Source organism: Acanthisitta chloris, unplaced genomic scaffold (genome assembly GCF_000695815.1).
Source record: "Acanthisitta chloris isolate BGI_N310 unplaced genomic scaffold, ASM69581v1 scaffold38295, whole genome shotgun sequence".
In the NCBI taxonomy this organism is placed as follows: Eukaryota; Metazoa; Chordata; class Aves; order Passeriformes; family Acanthisittidae; genus Acanthisitta; species Acanthisitta chloris.
Genome location: NW_008672920.1, coordinates 10,076 through 36,395, shown reverse-complemented (window position 1 = coordinate 36,395; position 26,320 = coordinate 10,076). Strand labels below are relative to the sequence as shown.

The window sequence follows — 26,320 nt, the reverse complement described above, 5'->3', positions numbered from 1 at the left end:
TACTGTCCAACTTGTGATGTCTCCTACAAAAACCTGAATATCTGAAAATATTATATACATATACATATAAATGCCCTTCACCTCCTTATCCACATACACCTTTAAAATCTGAAATAATAGAAGTCAGCTTAGACTCACCTAAAAACACTTCATGCAGCCTGTTCTTACCATGAGCTTTTGGCTCACCCCTGTGCCTGACAGCCATTCTTTATCATAGTAATTCCACCATATGAGCCCTAACTCACTTTCTGAAGACTTCTGTATCTTTCTACTAGTTTTAAACAACTCTTTATTAACACTCCCTGTAAAGACCACCAGGACAGGTCTGCAATAGTTTTGGAAAGGAGAGCAGGGTTACTGGCTTGTGTTAAAGAGCAACCACCACCACTCAGCCAGGTGCTAGCAGGGAAATACTTTGGTAATGTGTAAAAGACATAACCTCATATACTTCTGCAAAGTTAGTTTTGAGAATGCAATGATTTCTTATTCAACGTTGGCCATTTAAACTGTAATAAGGTACAGCAGCTGGTGGCCAACACATACTGAAATGTTAATTGTTTGATTTGAAATAAACAAGCTGAGGTGCAGTAACAACCAGATGCCTTATAAAAATCAGAATTACATTTTCTCACAAAGCAGTATTAGAAAATTTATTTTTGACATTGCTTTTTAAGCTGCATTTACCACCTTCCAAAATGAGCTTCCCTGGAAATCAGAGCTGTGATGGTTTCTGTGTTGTAACTTTACTAAAGAACACTGGGAACTGAAAATAGATTTTTGATTGAAATATATTAGGGGGAAAAATATTATTTTTCTTTTTGTTTTTTTCAGTTCAAGGCAAATTCCAGCTTCAGTTTACTGTACTTCTTTTTGATGAAGATATCCTGTAACAAAAGACAAATGATACACACTCATTGTATCTATTCCTTCTTCCATCCAAATGTAAGTATGCTTTTGTTGTAAAATATGCTTTCAGATATCATGTGCCTTACACTTCAGCCAGGATTTACTGTTGAAAAGTTTAGTTCTCTAAAAGCAGCTTAGCAGACAGGACTCAGAGCATCTGCAAAACAGAGTCCTGATTTGCTTCCTGTATTGTTGCCTTTTGCTGGTTTTTTTTTTTCAGTAAAAATCACGAATTTGGCATATTCCATAATGTCAGTAATACAAACCCAACTTTTGGTGATTAATCTGTGCCATGTGGATGCTTTTTGCTATGTTTCCATCTTTGTTATTCTCACTGTTTTGTATTGATTCCTGGAAAAGTTCATCACACCCTCTAAAATCTTAAGTAACTTTTGCTAAGTCACAGGACTTTTAATGATGTTCACCTCTGTGGCAGATGTGTATGTATAATTAAACTGAAGCCTGGGAACAGTTTGATTTCTGCAGTGACAGCTTGTGGTAGTGCTGCAGGGAGGAACTCAACAGCATCAAAGATAAAGCCTTTTAATCTAAAGCAATGTTCAGGGCAAGTCAACTTCCCTCCATATCACTTGTTGCACTTCCACTTAGAATGGGTGAAAGCCCATTAGCTTTCACTGGGCTTCTTGGGGGTTTTTTCCTGCTTTAATATTCTTGTTGCATATGGCTTCCTGAGCAAAGCTGTACTAAGCACTGCACAGACCTTTCTCCTTCCGAGATGTTTGGAAGTCACTGAACAGATGGTTGATGAGCACTCCCAGGGCATTAACTGACTCCACAGGCATCTTATCAACGTCCATGTGACAACACTTCACTTCAGCAAAAAGTTTTCCTGTCTAGGAAAGTTATTGTATAAACTTACTGTAACAGTAGATTTTTTCTCTGTCCTTTTTTCTTTCTCTTACTGCCATCCCTGAGATGTCTATCAGTTGTCTACGCTGGGGCCTCAGTTCCAAAGGTGTCAAACACTCCTTAACTTCAAATGGATGTGACAGTGGAGAACTTCTCTGAGAGTTCAGGCTCAGGTGTACACAGTCAGCAGGATGCAGAGATCTGTTCCTTCCCATTCACATTACACTTGGGTTCTCCCTCTGTGTTTACCTTTTGTTGAGCTATGCTAGGTGTGGTTGGATTGGGTGCACAGAATTAAAGCTACAACTGGGCTCACTCATTAAGATTCAAAATATCCTACAGCTAAAATTCCAAAACTACTTGTGGGAATGGTAATGGTTTTTTTTTTGTGTGTGTACATAGATAAACATTAATTATTTTTCAAGTGTTTTCCCCTATTCAGGAAAAGAAACATGGTCAGTGAGAACAAGTAAATTAAATTAATTTCTATACTGTAGTAAATAAAATCTAAAAGGAAACCGTGAATTAAAATAGATGGAAATAATACTTATGAAAACAAGCATGAGATAAAAAGTTTCAATTGATCATGTCATATTCAAAGTATCAGATGATGTATAGGGAATAGCAATTAGTAGTTCAGCATCTAATAAAATCAGTCATTATCACATGATATATTTTTAAAGTCCATCTTTTTCTAACAGCTCTAAGTATTGAGCTCTCACTCTAGCAACAACAAAAAGTTGGTTTACCTTGAAATAAAGAGTAGGTGCAAGAAGACTGGGAGCTCTAGCTCTTCAGGCATAGTTAGCTAGTCCTGCTGTCAGCTGTCCTCCAGTGACGGTGCCATGCTGTGGAGGATCCATTTGGTCTTTAGCTGGGATGGCACCTGATGCAATGGGTCAAAAATCAACACATCCCACATCAGAGTGAGATGAATGACCCATCATCTTTGATCAGGCCCACAACATTCCATATGGTTAGACCCAGTGCCTTTTCTCTTGCAGGAGTCTACAGACTGGTGGCATGGCAAGTACCTGATACACCACTGTGCTGCTCTGAGATGAAGGCTGGTTACATTCATCGGTTGTTATACTGAATGCAGGTTCAGATTAATAAAATTGTGAAATACATCTGTCTTCTTTATAGATATATAGATATATATATGCTCAGATATTACTAAAACCAGCGATTCCTGAAAAAAGACTCACAACGGTACAAACTGATCCTCAGCAGTTGCTTGTTGTGACATTTTGCTTTATGCTCCACTACTCCATTGCTTCTGATCTCAACCAAAGTGAAGCTGTTACAGAAGTGGTGCTCCAGTTCAAATCAGCACTGTTTTACACTCTCTTTGGCCTACTGCACCTGTGAAAAGTGATCCCGAAGAAACAATACATTCCTGCCCACAGATCCTCACTCCATGAAGATGCACAGTAAACAGCAGGCAGAGTTCATAGGAGGTCAGCTAGATATTTAGACCCCACCAGGGCAGCACATTCTGTGCCTTATCTCTGCTCCAGATGACTTGGGGACATCATGAATCCAAGTCTGTATTTCTTCCCTTCAGAGTTCCAGACTTCTTAACAAGTGACAGTATCACACTGCTGGAATGGCAGCCTGTCTTCCCTGAGACAGGCTCACCAGATAGACAAGACACATGATACAGAGGATCCTCTATCCTCTCCACCTGTCTGAGCACAGTGACCTAAGGGATGGGGGGCAGTGGTGACAAGTGACTGCCCCACCTCCCCAGGTGTCCAGGCACAGCAGGTGTGAGGCTCTGCAAATGGAACCAGACAATGACAAGGATGGTGGTTCATCTAGCATGGACGTGTTGCTCAGTTGGCTTACTCCCTGTGCTAAAGCTGCTTTCATAAGGGCAAAAAGACAGGTCATTGTTATAGGAAACTCCCTTCTGAAGGGAACTGAAGGCCCAGTATCTAGACCAGACCCACTGGGGGAATCCTGTTGCCTCCCCACAGCCTGGGTTAAAGATATGAAGAGAAAGATTCCTACCCTGACACAGCCCTCATATTATCATCCACTATTTAGTTCTCAGGTAGGCAGCAATGAAGTTGCAACAAGAAGTTAGAAGGCAATCAAGAGAGACTTCAGGGCCTTGGCATGACTGGTTAAAGGATCAGGAGCACAGGTAGTGTTCTCTGTCCTTCCAGTTGTAAGAAATGATAAGGGAAGAAATAGGAAGATCCAGCAGATCAGTGCCTGACTCTGAGCCTGGTGTCACTAGAACAATTGTGGGGTTTGTTTTTTTGGTAATGGGTTGGTTTAGATGACACTAGGCCTGCTGAAGACAGATGGGATACACCTGTATCACAGTGGGGAATCTATGCACAGGAGTTAGCAGGACTCATTAAAAGAGATTTAAACTGGATTTGAAGGGGGTAAGGATAAAACCAGGGATGGTAGGCTAGTAAGGTCCTTTGGACTGCTGTCTCAGTGGAGGTAGGGGATGGAGGTCCATGAATCAGCAAAGACTTGAAGGTTATTGATGAAAGTGCATAAAAGCAGTCACATAGGAATTAGGGCTTCTCCCCCAAAAAGGTGGAGGGATCAATAACCTAACTGAAGCGTGTCTATATCAATGCACACAGCACAGGCAGCAAAGAGGATGAGCTGATGCAATGCATGGCTATAAACTCTTGAGAGAGGTAAGGAAGGAGAGGTGGTCGTGTAGCCCGGTGTGTTAGGGATTGTCTTGATTGTCTGGAGCTTAATGATGGTGATGATAGGGTTGAGTGTTTAGGGGCAGAATCAGGGGGAGGACCAAAAGACAGCTATCATGGTGGGAGACTGTTAAAGCTAGCCTCTCAGATACCCAGTCAGGATGAGGAGGCAGATGAAATACTCTATAGGTAGCTGGGAGAAGTCTCATAATCACTACCCCTTGTTGCCATGGGGGACTTAAAATTACCAGATGTCTGCTGGAAATGCAATACAGCAGAGAGGAAAGTCTAGGAGATTCCTGGAGTGTGTGGAAGATCAATTTCTGACACAGTCGCTGAGTCAACTAGGGAAGGTGCCCTGCTGGACCTGCTGTTTGTTGGGAACAGAGAAGGACTGGTGGGTGATGTAATGGTAGGAGGTTGTCTTAGGCCCAGTGATCACAAAATGACAGAGTTTTCAATTTTTGGAGATGTAAGGAGGGATGTCAGCAGAACTGCCACCTTTGACTTCTAAGATTCTAAGTCTATAGAACTCATACAAAACCTTACATGACTGTGAGATCAATATGCAGCTTTTTATGTGAAGGAGCATTTTTTGTGCAGTTCATGAAGTTTCACTGACCTAGCCAATTTAAGCAACAATTTTTCAACAATATTCAGATCTTCAAATAATTAGAAAAAGGACAGCTATTCAAAGTAATGAATGATGGAATTACTTGCTTTTCAAACCGGGAACCTCACCGGCCACCTGAGTATATGAGAATTTAATCTAAAATACACCAGAGAATCTCAAGCTAGCATTAAATTTCACTTTCATGAATAGCAACGAGTCTTTGTTAGCAAAAATACAGCCATCAGAAAAGGTCAGAAGCTGGCATAATAATGAGTAATTTACATTCTAATGGACATACAGGTATTTATTTTGCTTGCCTGCCACAGCTCTGTGAATTGCTTATCAGTCAGAGATTCAAAACAATGTATGAAACTAGGAAAAAAGCCCAATAAATATCATCTCCTTCCAATTAATCTGGATGTGAAACAGAGAATTTCTGGATCATAGTAAAACAGTGCAGAGGCAAATACAACACTGTCAGTGAGAGTTTTAGATGCTTAAATAAACTTAGAGCTTGAAAAAATAATAAAAATATCTACAACAAATTCTGGAAATGAAAAATACATTTTTGGAACAAGTAGCTGTGTATGTGGCCAACAAGAGTAAATTATTTTCCACGGACAAAGTTTGATACTAAACACCTATAGAATGTCTCACTTTTATACCAACTTTCTTCTCTTTTCCAGCACCTATTACCAGAACAGTGTTACTCTGTTACAGACTTATTTCCTTGATGATAGCAAACTGTATTATCTGAAGGACAGTTGTGTCTCAGAATAGAGAAAATTCTCAGACAGTATAATTCAGATCAGACTTTACTAGGACAACTTGACCTGGAGTAGAAAAAGGTTCCCTATGGAGTGAAGGAAGACCCTTGCTTCCTGACTTTTATGACACAACTTCCTACTGAAAGTTCAAATACTTAGGTTCATACCCCAGTTTTGAATTTGCAGCTGCAGAATGCACTTTTTCCTCACTGAGGTCTATAAAACATGCATTCTATTGAAATACTAACCCAATTAGCAAAAGTCCACATGCTTAGGTGTTAATACATGATGAACAAGAGATCTCAGAAGTTTGATCACAGGTTGCAGATTTTACCAACAGTTTGAAAAGGTTCAGGGTATTTTTCTGTACAGACAAGAAAAAGAACCTTTTGCTTGGCAGAAAGAAATTTTCTCTGAAGAATTTCCATTCTTGTGCATGTGTGCTGTCCAACCACTGCTGCTAAAATCACTAGTTCACATGTTCAGACTAGTGATTCCACTCTCCACTGTGCTGCTCTAATGCTGTGAGAGCTAGTAACAAAACCAATGCACTGTCTTGGGCAAACATATAGCTGCATGCAACTCCCCCTGAACAGAGCAGACACAGCAAGGTGAAAAGCCTGGTATAAATCGTACACACTGAACCAGTAACATAATTTGGAGTATAAATTGAGACTTCAGAACCCTGACAGCTTGTGACTGTTGCTTCTAGAAGGGCCTGCAAACGCTGCCATAGCCACAAAGACCTTGTATGCATGCTAAGAACGTGTCTGACAACTCAGCCTGGCTTTACTGAAAGCTAATTTAAGCTACAAAAACTTTTCAGGAATACTGCATCATCTTTTCAAAGCTTTCTGTCAGTCAGAAACTCAGCCTAACTACACCAGTGTCTCTACTCTTTCCTATGCTTAGATTCAGCTCCCCTTTAAGCTTTAACATTTTCTAAGCACAATTAAGAAATATCAGTTTACATTATGGTATGTCATTTTGATGAATATCAAGGCATGTTCCCAATATTTGCTGTTAAAATGTAGACGGATCATAACTAGTTTGAATGCAGTATCCTAAAGTCCTTTCCATGAAAATACATTCAGAAAAAGTCTTCAGCAAGTGTGGGGGGAAAATACTCAACAATAAATCTATTCCTTTGCTTGTATGTAAGATTCATATTAAGATAAAGCTGAAAAGGAGTCCACCAGACATTTAGTGTTGACATCTATGCTGCCAGTTCCTCATCTAAATTCCTTCTCTGCATCCATGTTTTCTCTCAGCTATCTCCTTCTTTGGATGCCTGTTCAAACACTCACAGTCTTCTTGCTCCCAGGATTTCCTTCTCTGTGTCTTGATCCTGATTTGAAAACCAGCTAACCCTATCCCTGAAACAGCAATCAGAAAAATCCCTAATAAAAGAATAAAATTAGTCAAAGGTAGGGAAATGCCCCTGGTGTCCGTGACTATTTCTGGATGGGAGATCTTGCAGGGCAACGGTCCACTCTAATAGGTGACAGAAAAACAGCACAGCAGAAGTAGTGGTGAACCATGCAATGGAGGTAAGACAGCAAAGAACTGAGTCTAGAAAGATTTCAGCTAATCAGATATGGCAACATCATAGTGACCTGAAAAACCATCTGGTCTCTGTTGTTCATATGGAATAGTTTTCCAGATACCAGGTTAGTTGCTGTCTGGAACATCTAGAGTCCTTTGTCTTGGAATATCATAGAAACATAGAATGGCTTGGGTTGGAAGGGACCTTAAAGGTCATCTAGCTCCAACCTGCCTGCTATGGGCAGGGACACCCTTCACTAGATCAGAGCCCTATCCACTCAGGGTGTGTAATCCTCCTGGCATTGCCACTGTGACAAAAGACCTGTAGGTGGGAAGTGAGGTAGAATATCCAAGGTCATCTCAGTTAGAACAGGATGCCTACATGTATGCAGTTTGCTGAAGCTCCATCAGTTATAAGGGACACATAGACACTTGTGCCAAATTTAGATACTGATATTCAGACAACCAGATTTTCATCTCATAGTCTGTGAATTCAGAATTTAACACAGATGCACATCCACAGGGCTAGTACCAAACATGCCATATCTTATCTTATTTCTTTACTCAGAAATCTATACTAGACTGGCAGATATAACAGAATCTATGGAAGACTTCAGACCTTCAGTTGTCATCCTTCCTCTGCCATTCCAATGAAGACTTCTCAATACCCCAATGGATCTCAGATGATCCTGGATTTTGTTAGTGAGCTCAGAGTCCCAATCCTCCTGATTTCTCTGAGATTTGAGATCAACCACTGGACAAAAGTTCATCCTAAAGCAACAAGTAAGTTAAATTACAGAGACTTGGGGAGCCTGCTAGCTTCCCCTGACTGCCTTTCTCTCATTATTAAATTATAACTTCAGAAATTTGTGTTTAATATGCATCAAGCTGTCTGCATCATTCTGAATTTTATTGACTTGCCTTTGAAATCTCTTCTGTGACAACGGGAAGTGTCAGGAGCTCAGGTGTGTTAACCATAACTGGATCATTTCCATACCACATGGTGTAATAACAAACACTCAATGGCAATATAATAAAAAAGGAATCATGCCATTTGGCCACAGTGGTGGAAACTGGAATAAGCAACAGCACGTTTATGTGGTGCTTTGGATCCAGATGTTATTCCTGCTCCTTCACACCAGCTTGACAGACAAGTTTATTCCTGGTTATAGGGATTCAGTTAGAACAGAAAGACTGACAGTTGGACAGGGTGAAAGAGAAGACTAACAAGAGAAACCAAACTTATCACAAGAGTCAAGGTTTACATGGTTAAGTCTTAGCTGTAAAAGTGTAACAATTAGTGTTGGAAAGCAGAATATTTCATAGAATCATAGAATCAACTGGGTTGGAAAAGATCCTCAATCCAACCCTATCATGGTTACTAGCCCATGGCACTAAGTGCCACATCCAGTCTCATCCTGAAAACCTCCAGGGATGGTGAATCCACCACCTCCCTGGGCAGCATATTCCAGTGCCAAGCAAGGGATGTTTGTCGAAGGGCCATGTACAAGGAATAACAAACCTGTGAAAAGAACAATGAAGTTCTAAACTCACAGGTCTCTGGTTAAACTTCCAGGTAAATCACTTTGCTTTAAGCTGCTGAAGATTTGATGCTGTCCACACTGACATGTACCTAGTAGAGATAAATGTCTTTGCCTTCGTGCTCCTAGCGAGGAGGTAATTCTCAGTATTCAAGTTATAAAGAAGAACAAAACTGAATTAGTAAAAGCTTTGCAGTGATCTAAATTATAATGGTTAAAATGACATGAAGTTCAGAAGGTTTAGCATAAGACCATAAGAGCCTGAAAGGAAAAAATGAAAGAGTAATAATGATTGATGGCCATGATACTATTGCAGTACAGAACACTGATGAGTATAAAGCATGATAAATTGATCAAAATGACCTAGCTTGCAAAAACCCACAGAGAAATGTCACATTTTTGTGAATTCCTGAAGGTCTGGAGATGAGCAATTAACGTAAAGAACAGCTGTGTCCTAAAGTCTAATGAGAGAGGAACAGTATTGATGAGAATTTTATGATGTTTAGATTGTGTGCTGGTCACATACAGTCCTGTGCAGTACTTTAAAAAGTTAATGAACAGAACACTAAAAAATGATGCTGATAAAGGATCCTGACAAGATAGTTGTGAAGTGATAAGTATTAAATGGATGTATTACAAGGAAAAGCAAGAAAAACTGTGAATAGGTAATTTTTTTTCTCCCTGTGACAGTGCTCTGTCTCTCAGAGGAACATAAATTGGTTTCAGACCATTGAGATTTAGATGATGTGTCTATCATAATGGAAATAAACCCCTCAATACTGAGAAAATTGGAACAGTACATAAACATGACAAGTTAAACAGATGAGATTATGGTGCTGACAACCATGAAGCACCTTGTGGACCTCACAGCTGGCCTAAGATTAAAAATCAGCATTTTTAGAAAGACTTGCTAGGGTACATAGCATGTATTTCCCCTCCTTTTTTAAAATCCAAAGTTACTGCAGAAGAAAACAAACTTGAATGTAGCTTTTTGATCTGTAAAACATCTTCTTCTTCAGTTTACCCTTGTATCTCAGTATCCCCATGTGATGACAGGACAAAAACTGTGAATTTATGCCTGAACACCATAGCTGACTGAAAGCATCTGGATGAACAGTACAATCAATCAGTGATGGTCATCATATATTCTCTTTGGGTTTCCCCAAAGAACAGATAAACAAAAAGACACTAAGGGTAGATCCATACACTCTTTACCAAGTCACCATACAGGTTTACTAGTGTATAATTGCAATCAGATAGGACAGGAAACAAGTGTGCAGAGGAAATTTTCCCACGTGTCTTTTGTTTTCAATTCTTATGAGCCACTTAAAAAAGTATAATTCCTGTCACAGGGGTCAACAACAAAGCATGTACTTCAGGGGAAGAGGAAGGAAAGGGTTAATTCACATTAGAGCTTGTCAGTGAACTCCTGACAAAGGGAATGTTCTTTGGTGAATGGTGATTCTTTAAAGCCATTTTTGTGAAAAGCAGCTGTATTTCCAGAGCAAATTGAACATTTCATTGGTTAAAAAAAATCCTATCTCAGATGAAATTTCTAGTTAAGTTCTAGATAAAATACCTACAGACCATCTAACATTTAGCAGGACCATCTCATATTTAGTAAGCACTAGATATTAGATGTCCCCAATAACATGGAGCCTCAAGTAATTTATCCTATTAGCAGCAGACCTTTGTTTCTCATACCATAAATAAGGTTTTGATCTATCAGGCAACTGACAGTTCTAGACTAAGCTGGTCTATTTCTTGGTGGATGTTCTCTTTGGTGAAATATTTTAAAAGGTCTAGGACTCAATCTTGATAGGAGATGTTTTAGATCTTAAAATATTTCATAGGAGAGAGGAAACCAATTGCAATCTCATTCTAGTTTGAACAAAATTTTATGTCCATCTACTCAGAATTTAGTAGTTCAGAAATTGCTGCTGCAATTGGAAATTATTAGCAATAAACAATAGAATCCAAACAAAATTATCTTCAGATCCTCAGCTCAGCAAATTTTCTCTGAAGAATGCTCTGAAAGTTGCATGTTCTGCCATGCAAAGAGCCCTTAAATAGGATATAGAGAACACCTATAATTCTTCTTAGCCTGATAAAGTATATTTACTGTTAATGCAAGCTGAAAAAAACAGTGTGCAAGTTGCTATCACATATTAATGAATAAAAATGGGAACCTCTGTCTACAAACACCAGTCGTGAATTTTTATTCATCCCTTTCCTAGTACAAACAGGTTAGAAACATAACTGAGCTGCAACTTCTACATCAGCACATTGCAGGAAATGCATTTTGATTTAAAGACAAAAGTATGTATGTTGTTACACTGTGGTTCTTTATCTTCCAGACAACTGAGAGGAGCAAACAATAAAAGGCTTGTGAGCACTTCAGAATTAATACTGACTCTCCAGGGACTAGGTTTGATCCTCCACCTGCAAAATTTCAAAGGCATTAATTTTTCTTTCCTAAATTTGCTTGGTTTAATTAGCAACATTGTTTTCAATACAGAAAATCGGAGAATCATAGAATTTAGGGATGGAATGGACCTCATCTAGTCCCAAGCCCCTGCCCTGGGCAGGGACATCTCCTCACTAGATCAGGCTGCTCAAGCCTTACCCAGCCTGGATTGAACACTGCCAGGGTTGGGGCAACCACCACATCCCTGGGCAACCTGTGCCAGTGTCTCACCACCCTCAGAGTAAAAAACGTTTTTCTCACACCTAACCTAGACTTTCCCTCCTTCAGTTTGAACCCATTTCCCCTTGTCCTATCACTGCAGTTCCTAACAATATTATTTTCCTACTCATTATATTGCACTCTAAACCACCATTATTTAGTTTTTACTTCTTTGAGGTAGGTGTGTATTTCCAAATAAAACCTTCAGAGTTTTAAATAGCAAAAGGGAAAGTGATATTTCAATTTGTGACTCCTTCTTTTTTGACTTCATGATTACAATAATGTATATTATTTTGTCTTTATCACCCCAAATTGTAAAACTGGTGTTATAGAACTTGTCCCTTTTGTAAAAGTCTCTGAAATGCTTAGAAATTCAGCACAATTTTTGTTTCTTCATTACTAACTCACATTTTAATAGCCACAGAAATCGTGTTGGAGTTCAGAAGGAGAAGCACCATCAGTCCTTAGTTTCAGCATTCAAGCCTTTGATCTGCAGTATGTAGAATATGCCAAACTGGGGTATGGGTGAAGAAATTACTTTCTATTTTGTGGCAGTGTAGATGGTTTTCATTTGGTGTTTTCATCCCACTTGAGCTGGACCACAAGCTGGCCAGAGAATTTATCTAGATCTGCCTAGACTCCTTATTATAGAGAGTTCCTAGGCTTGGTTATGTGTATAACCAAATAAAACTCCAAACTACCAAGCTTTATGGTAATATAAACAAAATATATATGTTTTCAAATAGAAAAAAAAAGTAAAAGTATTAACTGACAAGTACAGAAATAAAAGGAGTTTCTGAACAGCTTGCCCTGCTCATGATGCCCCTACATTACAGCTCCTTGTTTCCAGTGAAACCAATGACTTCCTGAGTTGTAAAAACCTCTGTAACTCCCTATTAGTCCCCAGAAGACTTTCATCCCATTCCCTCTTTGGCCTATGTGTCTGCCCCTAGTTCCTCTCAGCAGGTTGCTGGATTAGGCTGAACATCTCCAGCACTCTGCCCTGACTCTTCCATGGCTCAGATCCTGCAGCCACTGGAAATGTCTTTCCATGAGAAGGATCTCAGGAAGGAAGGATCTGTGTTCACTGCAGGAGGACCTGCCTGGCTCAGGCACTTCTCAGAGGAAGGAAGGTTAGCTTATACACTTGGAAGAAACCAACGAGATCCTCTCTGTCAGACTATTTTCTGCCTCACACAGAGGGTGACTGCAGCTGTTTTAAGTAAATATATGCCCAAGGTAACCATACGTGTCTTTCAAGCAGTTTCATAGCTAGTAGACTCTGATACCCAGAGTGTTGTAGGTCAGGGACCACAGAAAAAAGGATCATCCTAGAACTTGACTCCTTTGAGTACCATTTACATAACCCAAAACATCCTTTCTGAATGTCTAATTCTTCACTCTATGGCTTCTATCCTTTCAGCCCTGTTTTAGACCACTTTTCCCTAGCCAGGTCCTTTTCTTTCATTTCTACCAGGTTTTAATGAACAACTACAGGCAAGATTCCTCAGAGGAAATAAATTCTGAAATTATATGCTTAATTGTCTGTACAGGAAATGAGATGCACTCTAGGAGCCGGGTATTAAGGAAACATCTTTCCATCTACCTTGCGCATGGACAACTGAATTAGCCACTGCGTTTTCTAAAGAACTTTATGGAAAATCCTATAGAAATTCCATATTTCAGGTCATTGCTAAAATAATAGAAACTTTAGTTAAGAGATAAGGCTCCTGCAAGATGCTTGACCTTTGCATAGTGTATGGAAATGTCACATTACTTTGAAGTAAATGGGGAAAATGGGGAAAAAATGACAGAAGGACAAATATGAACTTAAGAAGCACAGAAAGACAATCTGAAATGGGATCTCATTGATTTGGTTAATATTAATAATAAGTGAAATAAAATAGTTTACCAATGGCTTCTTACTAAGAAAAATATAAACAAAAAGTTTTGGTTTAAGAAATTGTGCTGAATTTGCCTTTTTCAGTGTGATGTTATGCTCAGCTGATTATTCATTGTGATTCCAAAGCACTTTGGCAAGTTTGGGCTGCATTCCTTGCTCTATTTCAGGAATTAAGTTGCAATGCTATCTGCTGGCTGAGGCTTAATTTATGAAGGATTCCAAATTGCTCTTTATTGGTAATGTGTCATCTGCAAAATGACATGGACCAGTCTCTGACATCTGCAAAATTTATCAGTCTTTATGTTTTCTAAAGGATTTTCATAGAAAGTGTAATATAGTCAAATGCCAAGAACTTTTCCCAGAGGAAACTCATTAAAAATAAATTCCCTCTCTGTTTTTCTACTTACAATTATGTTAATAAATTGATCAGTGAAGCAATTTTTCAATTCCATATTATCCATATGAATTTTACTTGTTTCCATTGTTAAATTAGGAGTGGGGTTGCTGCACATAAATACTCACAAAAATCCATTATATAAAACCAATTCTATTTTATAATCAATCCTGTAATATTAATAAAGATCATAGAATCAATCAGGTTGGAAAAGACCTCCAAGAGCATCTAGTGGTTACTAGCCCATGGCACTAAGTGCCACATCCAGTCTCAGCTTGAAAACCTCCAGGGATGGTGAATCCACCACCTCCCTGGACAGCACATTCCAATGCCTGAGCACTCTCTCTGTAAAAAATCTCTTCCTAATATCCAACCTAACCCTCCCCTGGCAGAGCTTGAGTCTGTGCCCTCTTGTCCTGCTGCTGGTTGCCTGGGAGAAGAGACCAACCCCCACCTGACTCCAACCTCCTGTCAGGGAGTTGTAGAGGGTGAGAAGGTCTCCCCTGAGCCTCCTCTTCTCCAGGCTGAACACCCCCAGCTCCCTCAGTCTCTCCTCATAGCATGTGTTGAAGATATTAATATATATTTTGTTAAATATTTTCTGCAAGTCTACACTTAGAACTTCACTTTTATACAGAAATCTGGACTGCTTTCTATAGTAACCAAAATGAGATTCCAGATTTACTCATACTGCATGAGACAGATTTCAGCTTTGGTGATAATGGAGGGTGTTTTTTATAACTTTGATTATTCTATGCTTGCCTCTGGTCTGTGGGCAGGAGGCATCTCATGCACCCTTGTCCATCTGGCTAATCAGTTAAGCTAACATCCTCAGCCAGATTTGTCTGTAATCTGTGGAGCATGATGGGCAAACCCTAAGAACAAACTGAATAAAATTATATGTCATCCTTTTTGGCTGCCTATTTGCCACCACTGGCCATAGGGTAACTATTTTGACTGGTGTAGACTAGACAGATATCTAACTTTTTTATAGCTAAGTTGACCAAATGTGAGTAGAAACTTAAATATGAAATGTTGGTAGGTGAGTTTTAAAAACCTTTAATGAACAATAGGGAAGAACAGATTCCTTTGGAGTGTTACCAATTTCAATGGGGAAGAACAGATTCCTTTGGAGTGTTATCAATTTCAGCTACTTTAGACATTCACAGTAGCTGAATGGCATCGTAGAGGTGCCTGTTTTCCCCATCACACAGGGATCCCTGCTTGCTGCCCAGCTAAGGTGAGGAAGGATTCCCTGCAGCTGCCTACACAGGATCTGTGCTGAGGTGAATGTGGCTGTCTGTGCTGCAAGGCAGGAGTGGGAAGATAGGTTGAAGTATGTTGCATATAAAAGATTTGCAGCTTATTTGCCTTTAGGGATATGTAAAAATGTAGAATCACAGTTAATTATTGTGAGACGAGTGCTTAAAAAAGATCATTTGACTGAAGCTGCCTATAGATGGTTTTTCTTTTAGTACAATGCATCCTAAGTATTTTGCTATTAGGATAAAGAACTTGATAAAGTTAAAGAGTCTGATATGCAATGAACAAACTACAAGATAAACCTCTTGCTTAATTAAGATTAACCTTAGTAGAAATAATCATTGCAGTTGGTGCTCATGTAGTGAATGTTAGCAGGATCAGACTACCTAGATGTTGCTATTTTAAGCCAATCACACAAGGCACTGAGGTCTCTCAGGAATGCTAGATAATAAGTAAATAAACACTGCATTACTTTTCAATTAGAGTGTGAGAACAATTTGTTGTTTATGTCATCTCAAGGAACACACCTGGCAAGCTCAAATCAAAAAGCATGTCATTGTTCCTTCTGTTTGCATCCACTTCTCAAGAGCTTTCACATATAAAGAAATATGGTGTGAAAAGGACAAGACTAAATAGCTTCTCTTTGAGAAGTACTGGGGAAGAATTAAAAATTATAAGGGTGATGATTTGTTTAATTGGAGACTCTCTCTTTTAGCATCTTTGGCCCTCAAACATGAGAAAGATGGAGAGCCATAGAATATTCTATGTGTTTAGATTGGAAGGGACAGTTGGGAGTTCAGCTAGGCCAACCTCTTGCTCAAAGCAAGGCTAAGTTCAAAGACTCGGCTGACATTCAAGTGTCAGCCTCTCTGAATTGCTCAAGTGATGGAAAATGGAGCCAGGATGACAAGAATAAACATACAGGCTGAGGAAGGACTGAGTTAAACATGGAAAAAGCTAGTGAAGAAGGGCAGAAATTGGATGGAGCTCACTGTCTTTGGCACATTCGTTGGCTCTCACTGGCCACAGATCAAAGCCCTGTGGACTTTTCTTTTCCCAGACTTCTCTCTGGGCTGCTCTAGGACCTCCCGTTGATGTAACCATCCTCCATTCTGGTTACATGGGTGAATTACTCTGCCAGAATATTTCCATCTTCACTAAGTACTTCCTGACACTTACTCCTGAGAACATCACGTGTTAAATGGTGTGAGGACTAAGAGCAATGTAAAAGAGAATCTGGGTCTTCTGATGCACTATCCCACTAGGATCATATTTACAGTTTCTCTACTTTTTTTCTCTTAAGGAGCAGATTAAGGTGTCTTCTATGCTACTTCAGAGATATGATAGTGTTTATATTGCAGTAGACAGGCACAGCTTGGCCTCAGATGCCTAAAATAATCACACCTATTGAGAACAAGCAAAAATACAGAATTTTTTTTACATGAATAATAAGAAAAAGCTGTTGATTTTGTATTCACAAGTGCATTTAGTTAAGCTATTAATATATATACAGGTATTTCCCATAATTGGCAAAAATTTCCTATGATGTCAACTAATCCCTGAAGTATTAGTTAATTATTTTAGTCTTTAAGAAAAACTGTATTATTATTATCATCCTTATCACTGTTAATATTGCTATCTTCATTTATCCCTTTAAAATATTAGCAGATTTTTTTTGCTAGGGCTAAAAACTAATTGTAGAAATGGAAATTAATTGATAAAATGCATGTAAGGATCATTAAAATATTTTCTCATTCAAAGGTTTTGTGCTTTTATTCATGCATACAGAGTGCTTTTCTAGTTATCACAGGATCTTTAGAAGTTCTCTATCACATGAAATGAAATTAAAAACACTTACATTACAGACAAAAATATTCTAAAGAGTCCATTAAGTATAATTTGCACCTAGCTGAATTATACACTAAAAATAAGGTGACCCTGGGAATATGTGTACAGAAAATTTGCTTTCTTTTAGCTCAGGGTAATTAAAGGTACAAAATCAATAAAAGTCAAGATTTTTCTCATTTACCAAACAGCAAAACTGCACAGTATGTTTCTTATATCCTGAAATACTGTTACAAGTTCTGACAAATCTGGCTTTGGAAAGCAATTTATTTCCTTTAGAAATCTGCTTGGACACACTTGGGAATCAGCTTTCAGAGTTTGTGCCTGACAGCTTTGGCTTCCATGTCCTTTTTTATAAGCTGTAATCTGAAGGTGACACAGCAAAGATGTATGTATCCTGGTGCTGGGTTTGGTTGTGTTTGAATTATGAGTCACCAAAAGGCTTCCTGAGAAGGGCAGTGTTGTATTTAATAAATGTTATACTCCTGGTTTATACAAAAATGAAAGAGTGGAGCATTAATCATAGAGGGCAAGAGTAGCCATTGTTAAAGTCTTCCTTCCCTTTTTAAGAAAGTAAATGAAGATGGGTTAAAGAATTGTACAGGGATTAATACCTCATTTAGAAGACTAATTTAGTTTCTGCATTTTCACTGGACAGACAAACCATAGGGGCCAAGAGAGTTTTGCGGCTCTTGTAAGTGGCTTAGGAAGTGCCTGAAAAGCACAGCTTCCCATCTCCCCAGTGCTGTGTCTCAAGTCTGTAGCACAATAGATAATGTACTCACTTGTTTCATAGTGTATTAGCTCACTTTATTACTATAAAATATTGCACTATATTACAAATCACCACATCACAACGTCTACACAATATACTTTGACAACAGATTTGGAAGCCCAACAAATGTTGTTTAATAGGACATTACATTATACTGCACCAACAAAAACATTGTTCAACACATTTAGACTAAACTTTTGACATGCCTCGGTACACAAGCACAGGTTGTATGGTACTTTTTTAGAGTCCAGCTCTGTAGTTGTCCATCCTTAGGCTGAGATCTCCCAGATCTCCTCTGAGGAAGGCTAGATTCACTCAGAGACTAGACTATGGGCAACTGGGGAAAAGCCCAAGTTTCTTCATGCCTCAGTATTGCAGCAGGTTCTCCTATGTATCATGCTTGGGAGGTATTTGGCTTCAAAAGATGTCATCTTTCACTGAGATACACAGTCCAAGATAACTCCATTAGTTTTCTGATAATACTTCTTGCAAGAACAGAGGAGAAACTTCTCTGGCTTGGTCAGATTCCAATGTAGGCAAGCCAAAAAGTCTGTTTTCTCAAACCAACTGTTCTTCAATTAGTATTAATTTATTTAGTAATGTCAGTAAGACTGAAACCAGTCTGCAGTGCTGCCAATAGAGCTCTTGGGTTCTAGCAGTGACGTGGGCTGCAGCTATCAGACACAAACATGCCCTGCACTCCTCAAAAGAGACAAGTAGTTGCCTGTCCTGGAGGCAGAGTTCCTGCAGCTCTGCACAAATCCTAGATGCACAGCAAGTCTCTTTGTAGACCTAATGATGATGCTGCCTGAGTGCTCACTGTATGTAGCCTCATCTTGGGTGTGAGAATTTAATGGCAAAATAGCCACTGGAGCAATGCTAGTTATCTCTTTATGACATGCAACAATGAGAATATATGTCTACACTTGTATTTCTGTTTGCTAAAAGGTCTTCTAAAAGGACCTGTTTCCCCAGTGTGCAAACTAACACCTCTTAATGTCAACAAGAGTTAGGCACACACATCCCTACAAGTGTCCCCATAAGTTTTAATAGAAGCACTGTTCAAATTTTCACACAGACCATATGAACCTACACTAGAAAACACTTCCACCAATAATAAAAGTACTCTTGAAACAAAATGTTTGCTAATAGTCATTAAAAACCTTCTACGCAACATATGTAAGAAAGATTTATCTAATGCCTTGCAAAATTATCCACAAATGTACCACACAGTGCACAAACATTAATAAGAAAGAAGCAGCACTACCACTTTGAAATGCAATGCAATTAAGACTACTTCCATTAACACAGTGTAATAGCTACTAACTATTATTGATGTCTATTTTTTCAGGAATCCATATTCATTAAGTAGGTCTATGGTTTTTTTTCCCTTTTATTCAGAAATATGGAAGCAATTGCACACTGTTTCACAGCTAATCAGAGCTATACAAGAAAAGATATGAAAGTTTCATTAGTGCAAATTTTAGCATAACTGGTGTCCAGCCCTAACTCCTTCTGTTCAAATCTGTCATTCCCTATGCTACTGAAAGGTTATCATTTCTCTCACCAACAAGATTTAGATTGAATCCCTTCATAAATGAGGCCAGATATGTAACTTCTTTTCCAGTTTGCCTGCTATAATGTGTATAATATTTATTAAAGTAGATTTTATATCAGATAATTGCAACAAGATGCTTAAAAAGTATTTCAAGTTAATACAAAACAGTCTCAATGTTAGGGCAAAAAGGATGTAAATAATGTCAAGGTTACTAGGAGAGTACAAGTCTCACAGCTGAAAATATGATGCTGTGTAAGGTGAGACATGACTCGTAAAAATGAGTGGGGAAAGCAGTGCTTCAGGATTTATGTCAATGCAACAGCAGCTTCTCTTGCATGGTAACAGTGTTTCTAAAAAATCTGGTTTTATTTCTGGAATAAAGATAGGAAAGACAAATGCCCTCTCACAAGGCTGTTAGGAAACTGTTTTGCACAAAATACTGATTTCTCTGTAGGGAAGGTAAGAAGGGCTTACCTAAAAGTGTCCAAGGCTGGAGGTATGGAAAAGGGCAACATGACATCTAACAGCAAAGTTAATGAAGTGGACAGCATAGCATGACACAATATTTTTGACCATCAAGTATTTCTGGCATTATTAGTTAAGAATAACAACAAAAATGTGAGAGAGAGAGAAAAAAACAGACATGAGAAGGATATGTTTACAGAGAACTCATACTAAGGAAACTGTTAAATTTATGATGTCATAAAAAAGGTCATAATTTTGAGATGGAAAGAAAAATGGGTTAACTATGAACCCTTTATTTCCCATCAATTTTAAAGCAGATGGATCCCGGAACAACAGAGCACTTCTTAGTGGGATGGAAAGGCAAAATGGTGTGACAAATTGGAAAAAGAAAATTGAAAGAGGATGTTGCCAGCAGCATGTTGGACAGAAGACACTTATGTCTTTAACTTCTAGGTATCAATTGCTCCCATGGTTCACTTCAAATGGGTCAGTGGTTCACAATTAGGTTCACATGCACATTCCCTCTGTGTGACCAAATGTTGCTTAAACTCCCAAACAAGAGATATATGTGCCATGTAAGACTACAACAGGGTTAAAAATGCAGGTATTGCCAAATATTCCTCTCAACATTAGAAAAGTAATCAGGACCAAATGTACAGTTGAAGCAAATGTCTGGGCAGAAGAAAGTATTTCAGGAAACAGGAGAGATATCAGGCCTTGTATCACCCAACATCTCTTCTTGGAGACAACAAAAGAAGTATACTTTCGTGAACAAGGCAAGCATGAACAGACTGTTGTCAGAGTACCATAGGAAGGAATTAAAGCAAGACTGGGTTCCTTTAGGAAGTGACTGGAAGGAAAAAATTCATCAGTGACTCAGGGATGTAAAAGAGTAGAGAGAGTAGGATGATAGAAAACCTCCGTAAGTCCCAAATCTAAGAACTCCAACACACTTCCAAGAACTTAACTTCTCTAAACCCTCAGTACTGCTCACTAGAAAGTCCTGAATTGGGGATGAGCAAACCATGAGATATAGGGTCTCCAGTTTGCACCAGGTGCTCTGTTAATATTTTTAATGAAGAGCTGCAGAAGCAGGATAGGAGCTACAGAGACCTCAGTGGTGGGCTGAGGTCAAGGAACAAGGAGATCAGAATTTCCTGGGCCAGACTGGTCTTAGCAGGATGATAGTGCTGACTGCAGCTTTATCTTGTGCAGCTTTCCCAAGAGATGACAACTTGGAGAAAAAGAAGTATGAGTTTTCTTGACCAGAGGAATTGAAAGACATCTTACGGCAGCCCTGGACAAAAAAAATAAATAAATTAATCTCTGTGGCAGAAAGGCAAGTCTGAGATAAGTCCATGGAAAGGCCTCTGAGGATGTAGGATTCCTTCCATTGGCATCTGCTCATTTTGAGGGTTTAGCTTTTTCACTAGAATGTGCAGAGATTTTTTGGTGAAATTTCTGTCTGTTTTGCAAATTGCTGATGTTGTGTGTGACATACTGGTACCCGTTAGTGGTTTTAAGGAGTTACACACTTCTACTGGGGTTCACACAAAATCTGAGGAAGACACTTGGCTTTTCTTTTATTTGCACAGTTTACAACTACTTAGGTAAATTCTCCCTCCTCGTTTTGACTGTTTGTGCATTGCATGTGTCCCACACTCTCTTCCATACCTTGTCACAGGGCAACTGGCTACTGACAGCCCAGTGCCATGCCAGGATTGGGCTAACAATTAAACAGTGTGGACAGTGTGTAGGTTCTCTGGCTCTATTTCACACTATCAGTCTCAGTTTCTCAGAGCCAGTTTGGATTCTACCATTTTCTGATTCCATGATTATAAAATAGCTGTCTAATGTAGGAACTTTGTCAGGCTCCCACGTTTTGCATTTAGTTTTAGTGTTTCACTCACAACACCTGCTATGAGTTGCCATAACTTCATGAATCAGTCCTGGGGTGCCTTCAAGTTTCCTTAACAACAGTATTTCAGACATTGTCATGATGGATCTACATTTGAATCTGTCAGTTCTTTTTTTTAGACAGGAACACTTCTGGAGCTGGGCTGCTGTCTGTAGATTCATATGTTTCAAAGGTACTTTGCAAAAGAGATGGCATATGTCAGGTACTTGGATAGTAGAGTAGATAATTTACTAGTACATAATTGAGTAGAACCAGTTTTTGATGTCCTAATTAGTGAGTATTTTGCTCTACATAAATTTGGTACATATCACTTCAACCACTAAGTGCTGTTTTTCAGTAGTACCGGATTAAAGCAGAACTTATGCTCTTTCTACAATCAGAAAAACTGATTTTTGAGAGCTCTTCCATACTATTTCAGCAGCCTATACTCAATGAAGTCTACTGCAGAAGCTGAGGTTGAAGTATGAAGGCTGAAGCAAAACTGGAAAAGGGTAAAGCTCTCTGGGTATTCATCTTTTCCACTACCTTTTCCTTTCATGACATTTTTTTCAGTACAAAAACATCTGTAATCAATGGAAACAGTATGTCTGGTCAGCAAAAACAGATGTAAAGAAACTGAACTATGATGGTGCATATGTGTTTAGCAAAGAACTCGTCTAATAGAAAGAAGATAGCAAGATGTCTAGGCAGTGCTAGAGTGCTGCATTGTATTTTCCTTGATATACAATAATATTTCCATTGTTTTTTTAACAAGTAGGTAAATCACTACTTCTGCTTTATAAATTCTAAAATGAGTGGACTCTGAATTCAGTGGGACTTCCTCCAGCTGCACTGTACCCCATGGCAAGTCTCTGTTTGGTGTTGGTTTGGTGTGACCTTTTTAGTGGCCTCTTTAAATGTGAGTACTGCTGTTCCATCCACCTTTTTGTAACATGTAGACCTTTCCTTCCCCTGCATACTCTGGCTGTTGACCTTCTAAGCTTGAGGGAAAATGTTTTTTAATATGCTGTACCATGCATACTATATTCATCCAAAGGAGTATTTTTTCTTGTTTGAGATTCTTTTTCCTATAGTGACAATATACCTCAGTCATTATCCGTTTATTTCTTGTCTGCAATGTAGATAAGATTGCTTGATGAGAGAGAAATTAAGTCACTTACAGAAATGGATTTGCCAGAGTGAACTATGCAGTCAGGGCCATATTCATATCAGTGAAGGAATACATTACAAGGCAACACACAACCTTATGCAAAGCACAGACTTTGTCATCCACAGGCAGGAACAGCACGTTGGTCTTAATCTTAAAAACGAGGTGTTAAAGACAGGATGCATAGGGTAATGATGGAAAAGGATGGCATTACTCAAGTGTCATTACACATCAGAGCTAATAAAATAAATATTGGATCCATGAGGGCCTTGCTTTACTGGTGTCACAGACTGAATATTTTAGAATCAAAGGAGGTTTCTCTAAGTACTTGAATTTTGGTTTGTATTCCAATTATCGCACATGAAAAAATCTTATAATCTGTTTCTTATTCATAACATGTGGGAAAGACACATCCACTGTCAGTTCCCTTTGTAGTCAGTCAAGCAGAATATATACTTTTAGGGTATACCTGACTTATTTGAAACAGTGGAATTGCATGAATTACACCCCAGAAAAGCCTATTCTTGCACAGAGACTATAAAAGGAGACGTGACAACTAGCACTGATATAATAACCTCCATTATAGGTGTATATTTGGTCCCATAGATTCCCTTTTCCTATGAATCTATGAAAAACAGAAACCAAACCCAGGCTGTCATCTTAAAACAGTTCTCATAATTTGTGCTAAGCCATCTCTCAGGTAGAGTAGGTTTGAATCATACACTCTAGTTTTTCACTTCCTTTGAATCACTCAAGCAAGTGAGATCTTTTTCTTGCATTAAGGTATATTCATCACTTCTAATGTGCAACAACTTCTGATAGTAAACATGCATTTGTTCTGTATCATCCCATGAAGCTGAATGACTCTGTAGTACTCCCAAACAGTTGCTTAGTCATTGTTTTACCATGAACAAAACATGTTCTTTCTCTTCCTTGCATCCTCTAAACCAACCAACCACCCCCTGCCCCAGCAACAGAGGGTTACGACTCAGGAACATGTAACTGCATTTGGACCTAGTATTTTGTGTCAGCTGAGCTAGGGCAACCACCTCAGTGTTTGGCCTGAGAAAAGACCAGATGGTGTAAATTTACACTGCTTTTATTGAGGGTTGAGCTCAATGCAGTATCTCCTACCTGCCTCAGTGATGTGTAGAAAATAACCACAGCTCAGTTAATGGACCAGAACTTGTTGGACTATCATGTTGATCTACTTGTTTTGATCATGAGTCAATGCCCTAAGAGGAAATTCTCTTGAGAGAGAACAATTATCCTCATGGGCTTGAGTATGTCGCTGCTTCAGGGTTTTTTTGCTACTGTCCTGCACTGATTGCTGAAATACCTATTTTGCTGTCTGTTATTACTCAGGCTTGTTCAGCATACTGGATTTCACACTCCAGTTCTCTCTGAAGACTAGTGTTCTAAATTGTTTTCCTCTAGAGAGGGATTAGGTTGCCTTTTCCAAAATAAAATCCCACCTTCTGGGGTTACACTAACTGTTCTAATCTCCTTCATACTCGTTTTTTTGGCTATGCAATTCTCCCTAATTTGTCAACATCTTCAGGAAAAACAATGTTGCCTACTCCACCATTCCAGATTCGTAATGGATGTTAAATAAAACCAGATTTAATACCAACTAATATAACACCCCTGCAACAATTGACTTTCTCCAGGTTGATATAGTATAGTGAATCCAATTTACTTGTCACTTTTAATTTGGTTTCATTGCAAAGCAATGAAAAATAGTTTATTGACTATGTGCATCTATAGATAGTTTAATCACCCTCTGTTTATTACTTCTGCAATTTGACAAATGTTACTATGTTCCTTGTTCTAAGGGTTTGTAGGTTTTGTAATGACAAACACTTGGCATATGCAAACACTAATGCTTCATTTCCCAACTTCTACTCTTCAGAAGGAAAGTAGTTAGTACTTTTGCATAGAATCCTTTCTTTTTTTTTCTTTACAAGCACAGAGTAATGTACATTAAGTGACATATGAATGCCTTTAGAGGAACAAAGATCTTTAATTAAAGAAATCCAACCATTATTCATGTAGGGCATTAATAAATTATGATGGGTGCTGATCTCAAACCATCAAAGAAATTTTCTTTGGCTAAAGTAATAAAAGATATGAAATAACCTATGACTGTCAAGTTGTAAAGACTTTTTCTGTTGTTTTTGCTTCTTTACAGGTAAGTCTTGACTCTCCCCTTTCAGTGGTGAATATTCAAACTTACTGTGTCAGGCCAGTCAGAAAAACTAAGTTGCTAGAAGCTATTTTTTTAAATCAGAGAAACATATACTATGGATCTTTGTTGTCAAGAAAGAAAAAACCACAACTGTTGCACAAAACTCTCACAATGAAGGAAAAGAGGCAAAATGGCTTACGAAAACCAGTAACCTTATAAAGGGCTGATAGATTGCTCTGATTTTGATCTACATTAATGAGTCAATATATATAATTACATCTAAAGCTTGCAGCACTTCTTTGGGACTACCAGAGTTTGCTGCAGACACCACACAAACTATTATGGGGTAAAAGGTCTGGAACTGCCCTAGTTTTACCCTTATACAGAGATGGGACCATTGACATTGAAAACACAAAAAAGAATGTACAACAAACTGCCAGATTTTGCCTAGGATACTTAATTGCAGACACACTTTTCCAGAACCAGTGGTGTCACCTCCCGCAACATGGAAAATAATTTCCAATTAGCACACAAGGATGTAGTGAGTATATGTATGTCTCATGGTTTAGAACCTTTTACACACATTTTTGTAATTGTACAGACTTTCCAAACTTACCTCCTCTATGGATAATCAAAGAAGTTTCACTTCCAACAGGACATTCTTTAAGTATATCCACTACTTCTGCATGGCTCAGGTTCTGTACATTCTGCTGGTTGATCTCAACAATGAGGTCACCTTCACACAAACCAGGACATCCCTGAATGTCTAGAATTTGCTTCACCCTCTGTCCTGTAGGACTGTCTGCTATAGTGAAGCCAAAGCCCTGGGCCCCTTTCACAATAGTTAAGGTCATGAGTTCAGCTTGGGTGGCCCCAGAAGAAGCCATTGATACATTATCATCATGGGCAGGTGGTGGGAATGTGCTATCAAGCTGACTATCTGCTGGAATGGAGTGCAAGGAGTGTGGTGGTCGATCTGTTACGTCTGGAACAGACTGAGAAGTCCTAGAAATGTATTCCAAATAAGTTTCATAGTTATGTCTTCCATTTACCACTACCGGAGGCCTCTCCATTACTGCAAGGGGTGGCACCATGCTGTTGGCAGGATCTTCAGGATCAAAGGGCAAAGGGTATCCACGACATAGCACCAAGTTGACACTCTGACCAATAGGAACAGACTGGAAGAGTTTGACTACATCTGCGTGAGTATGTCCAAGGACACAAACTTCATTAATATAGACAATCACATCAC

The 26,320-nt window shown here is 38.8% G+C and overlaps 1 protein-coding gene across 1 annotated transcript; it reads right to left on the bottom strand.

Annotated features, from left to right (window-relative positions):
- Positions 1-718: 718 nt before the first annotated feature.
- Positions 719-26,320, bottom strand: LOC103802227 (membrane-associated guanylate kinase, WW and PDZ domain-containing protein 2-like; the record flags this gene model as incomplete). The annotated part of the gene is made up of 2 exons (XM_009074681.1): positions 719-884; positions 25,685-26,320. Coding segments are annotated over 2 exons (665 nt in total), but the record flags the coding sequence as incomplete, so codon positions are not given.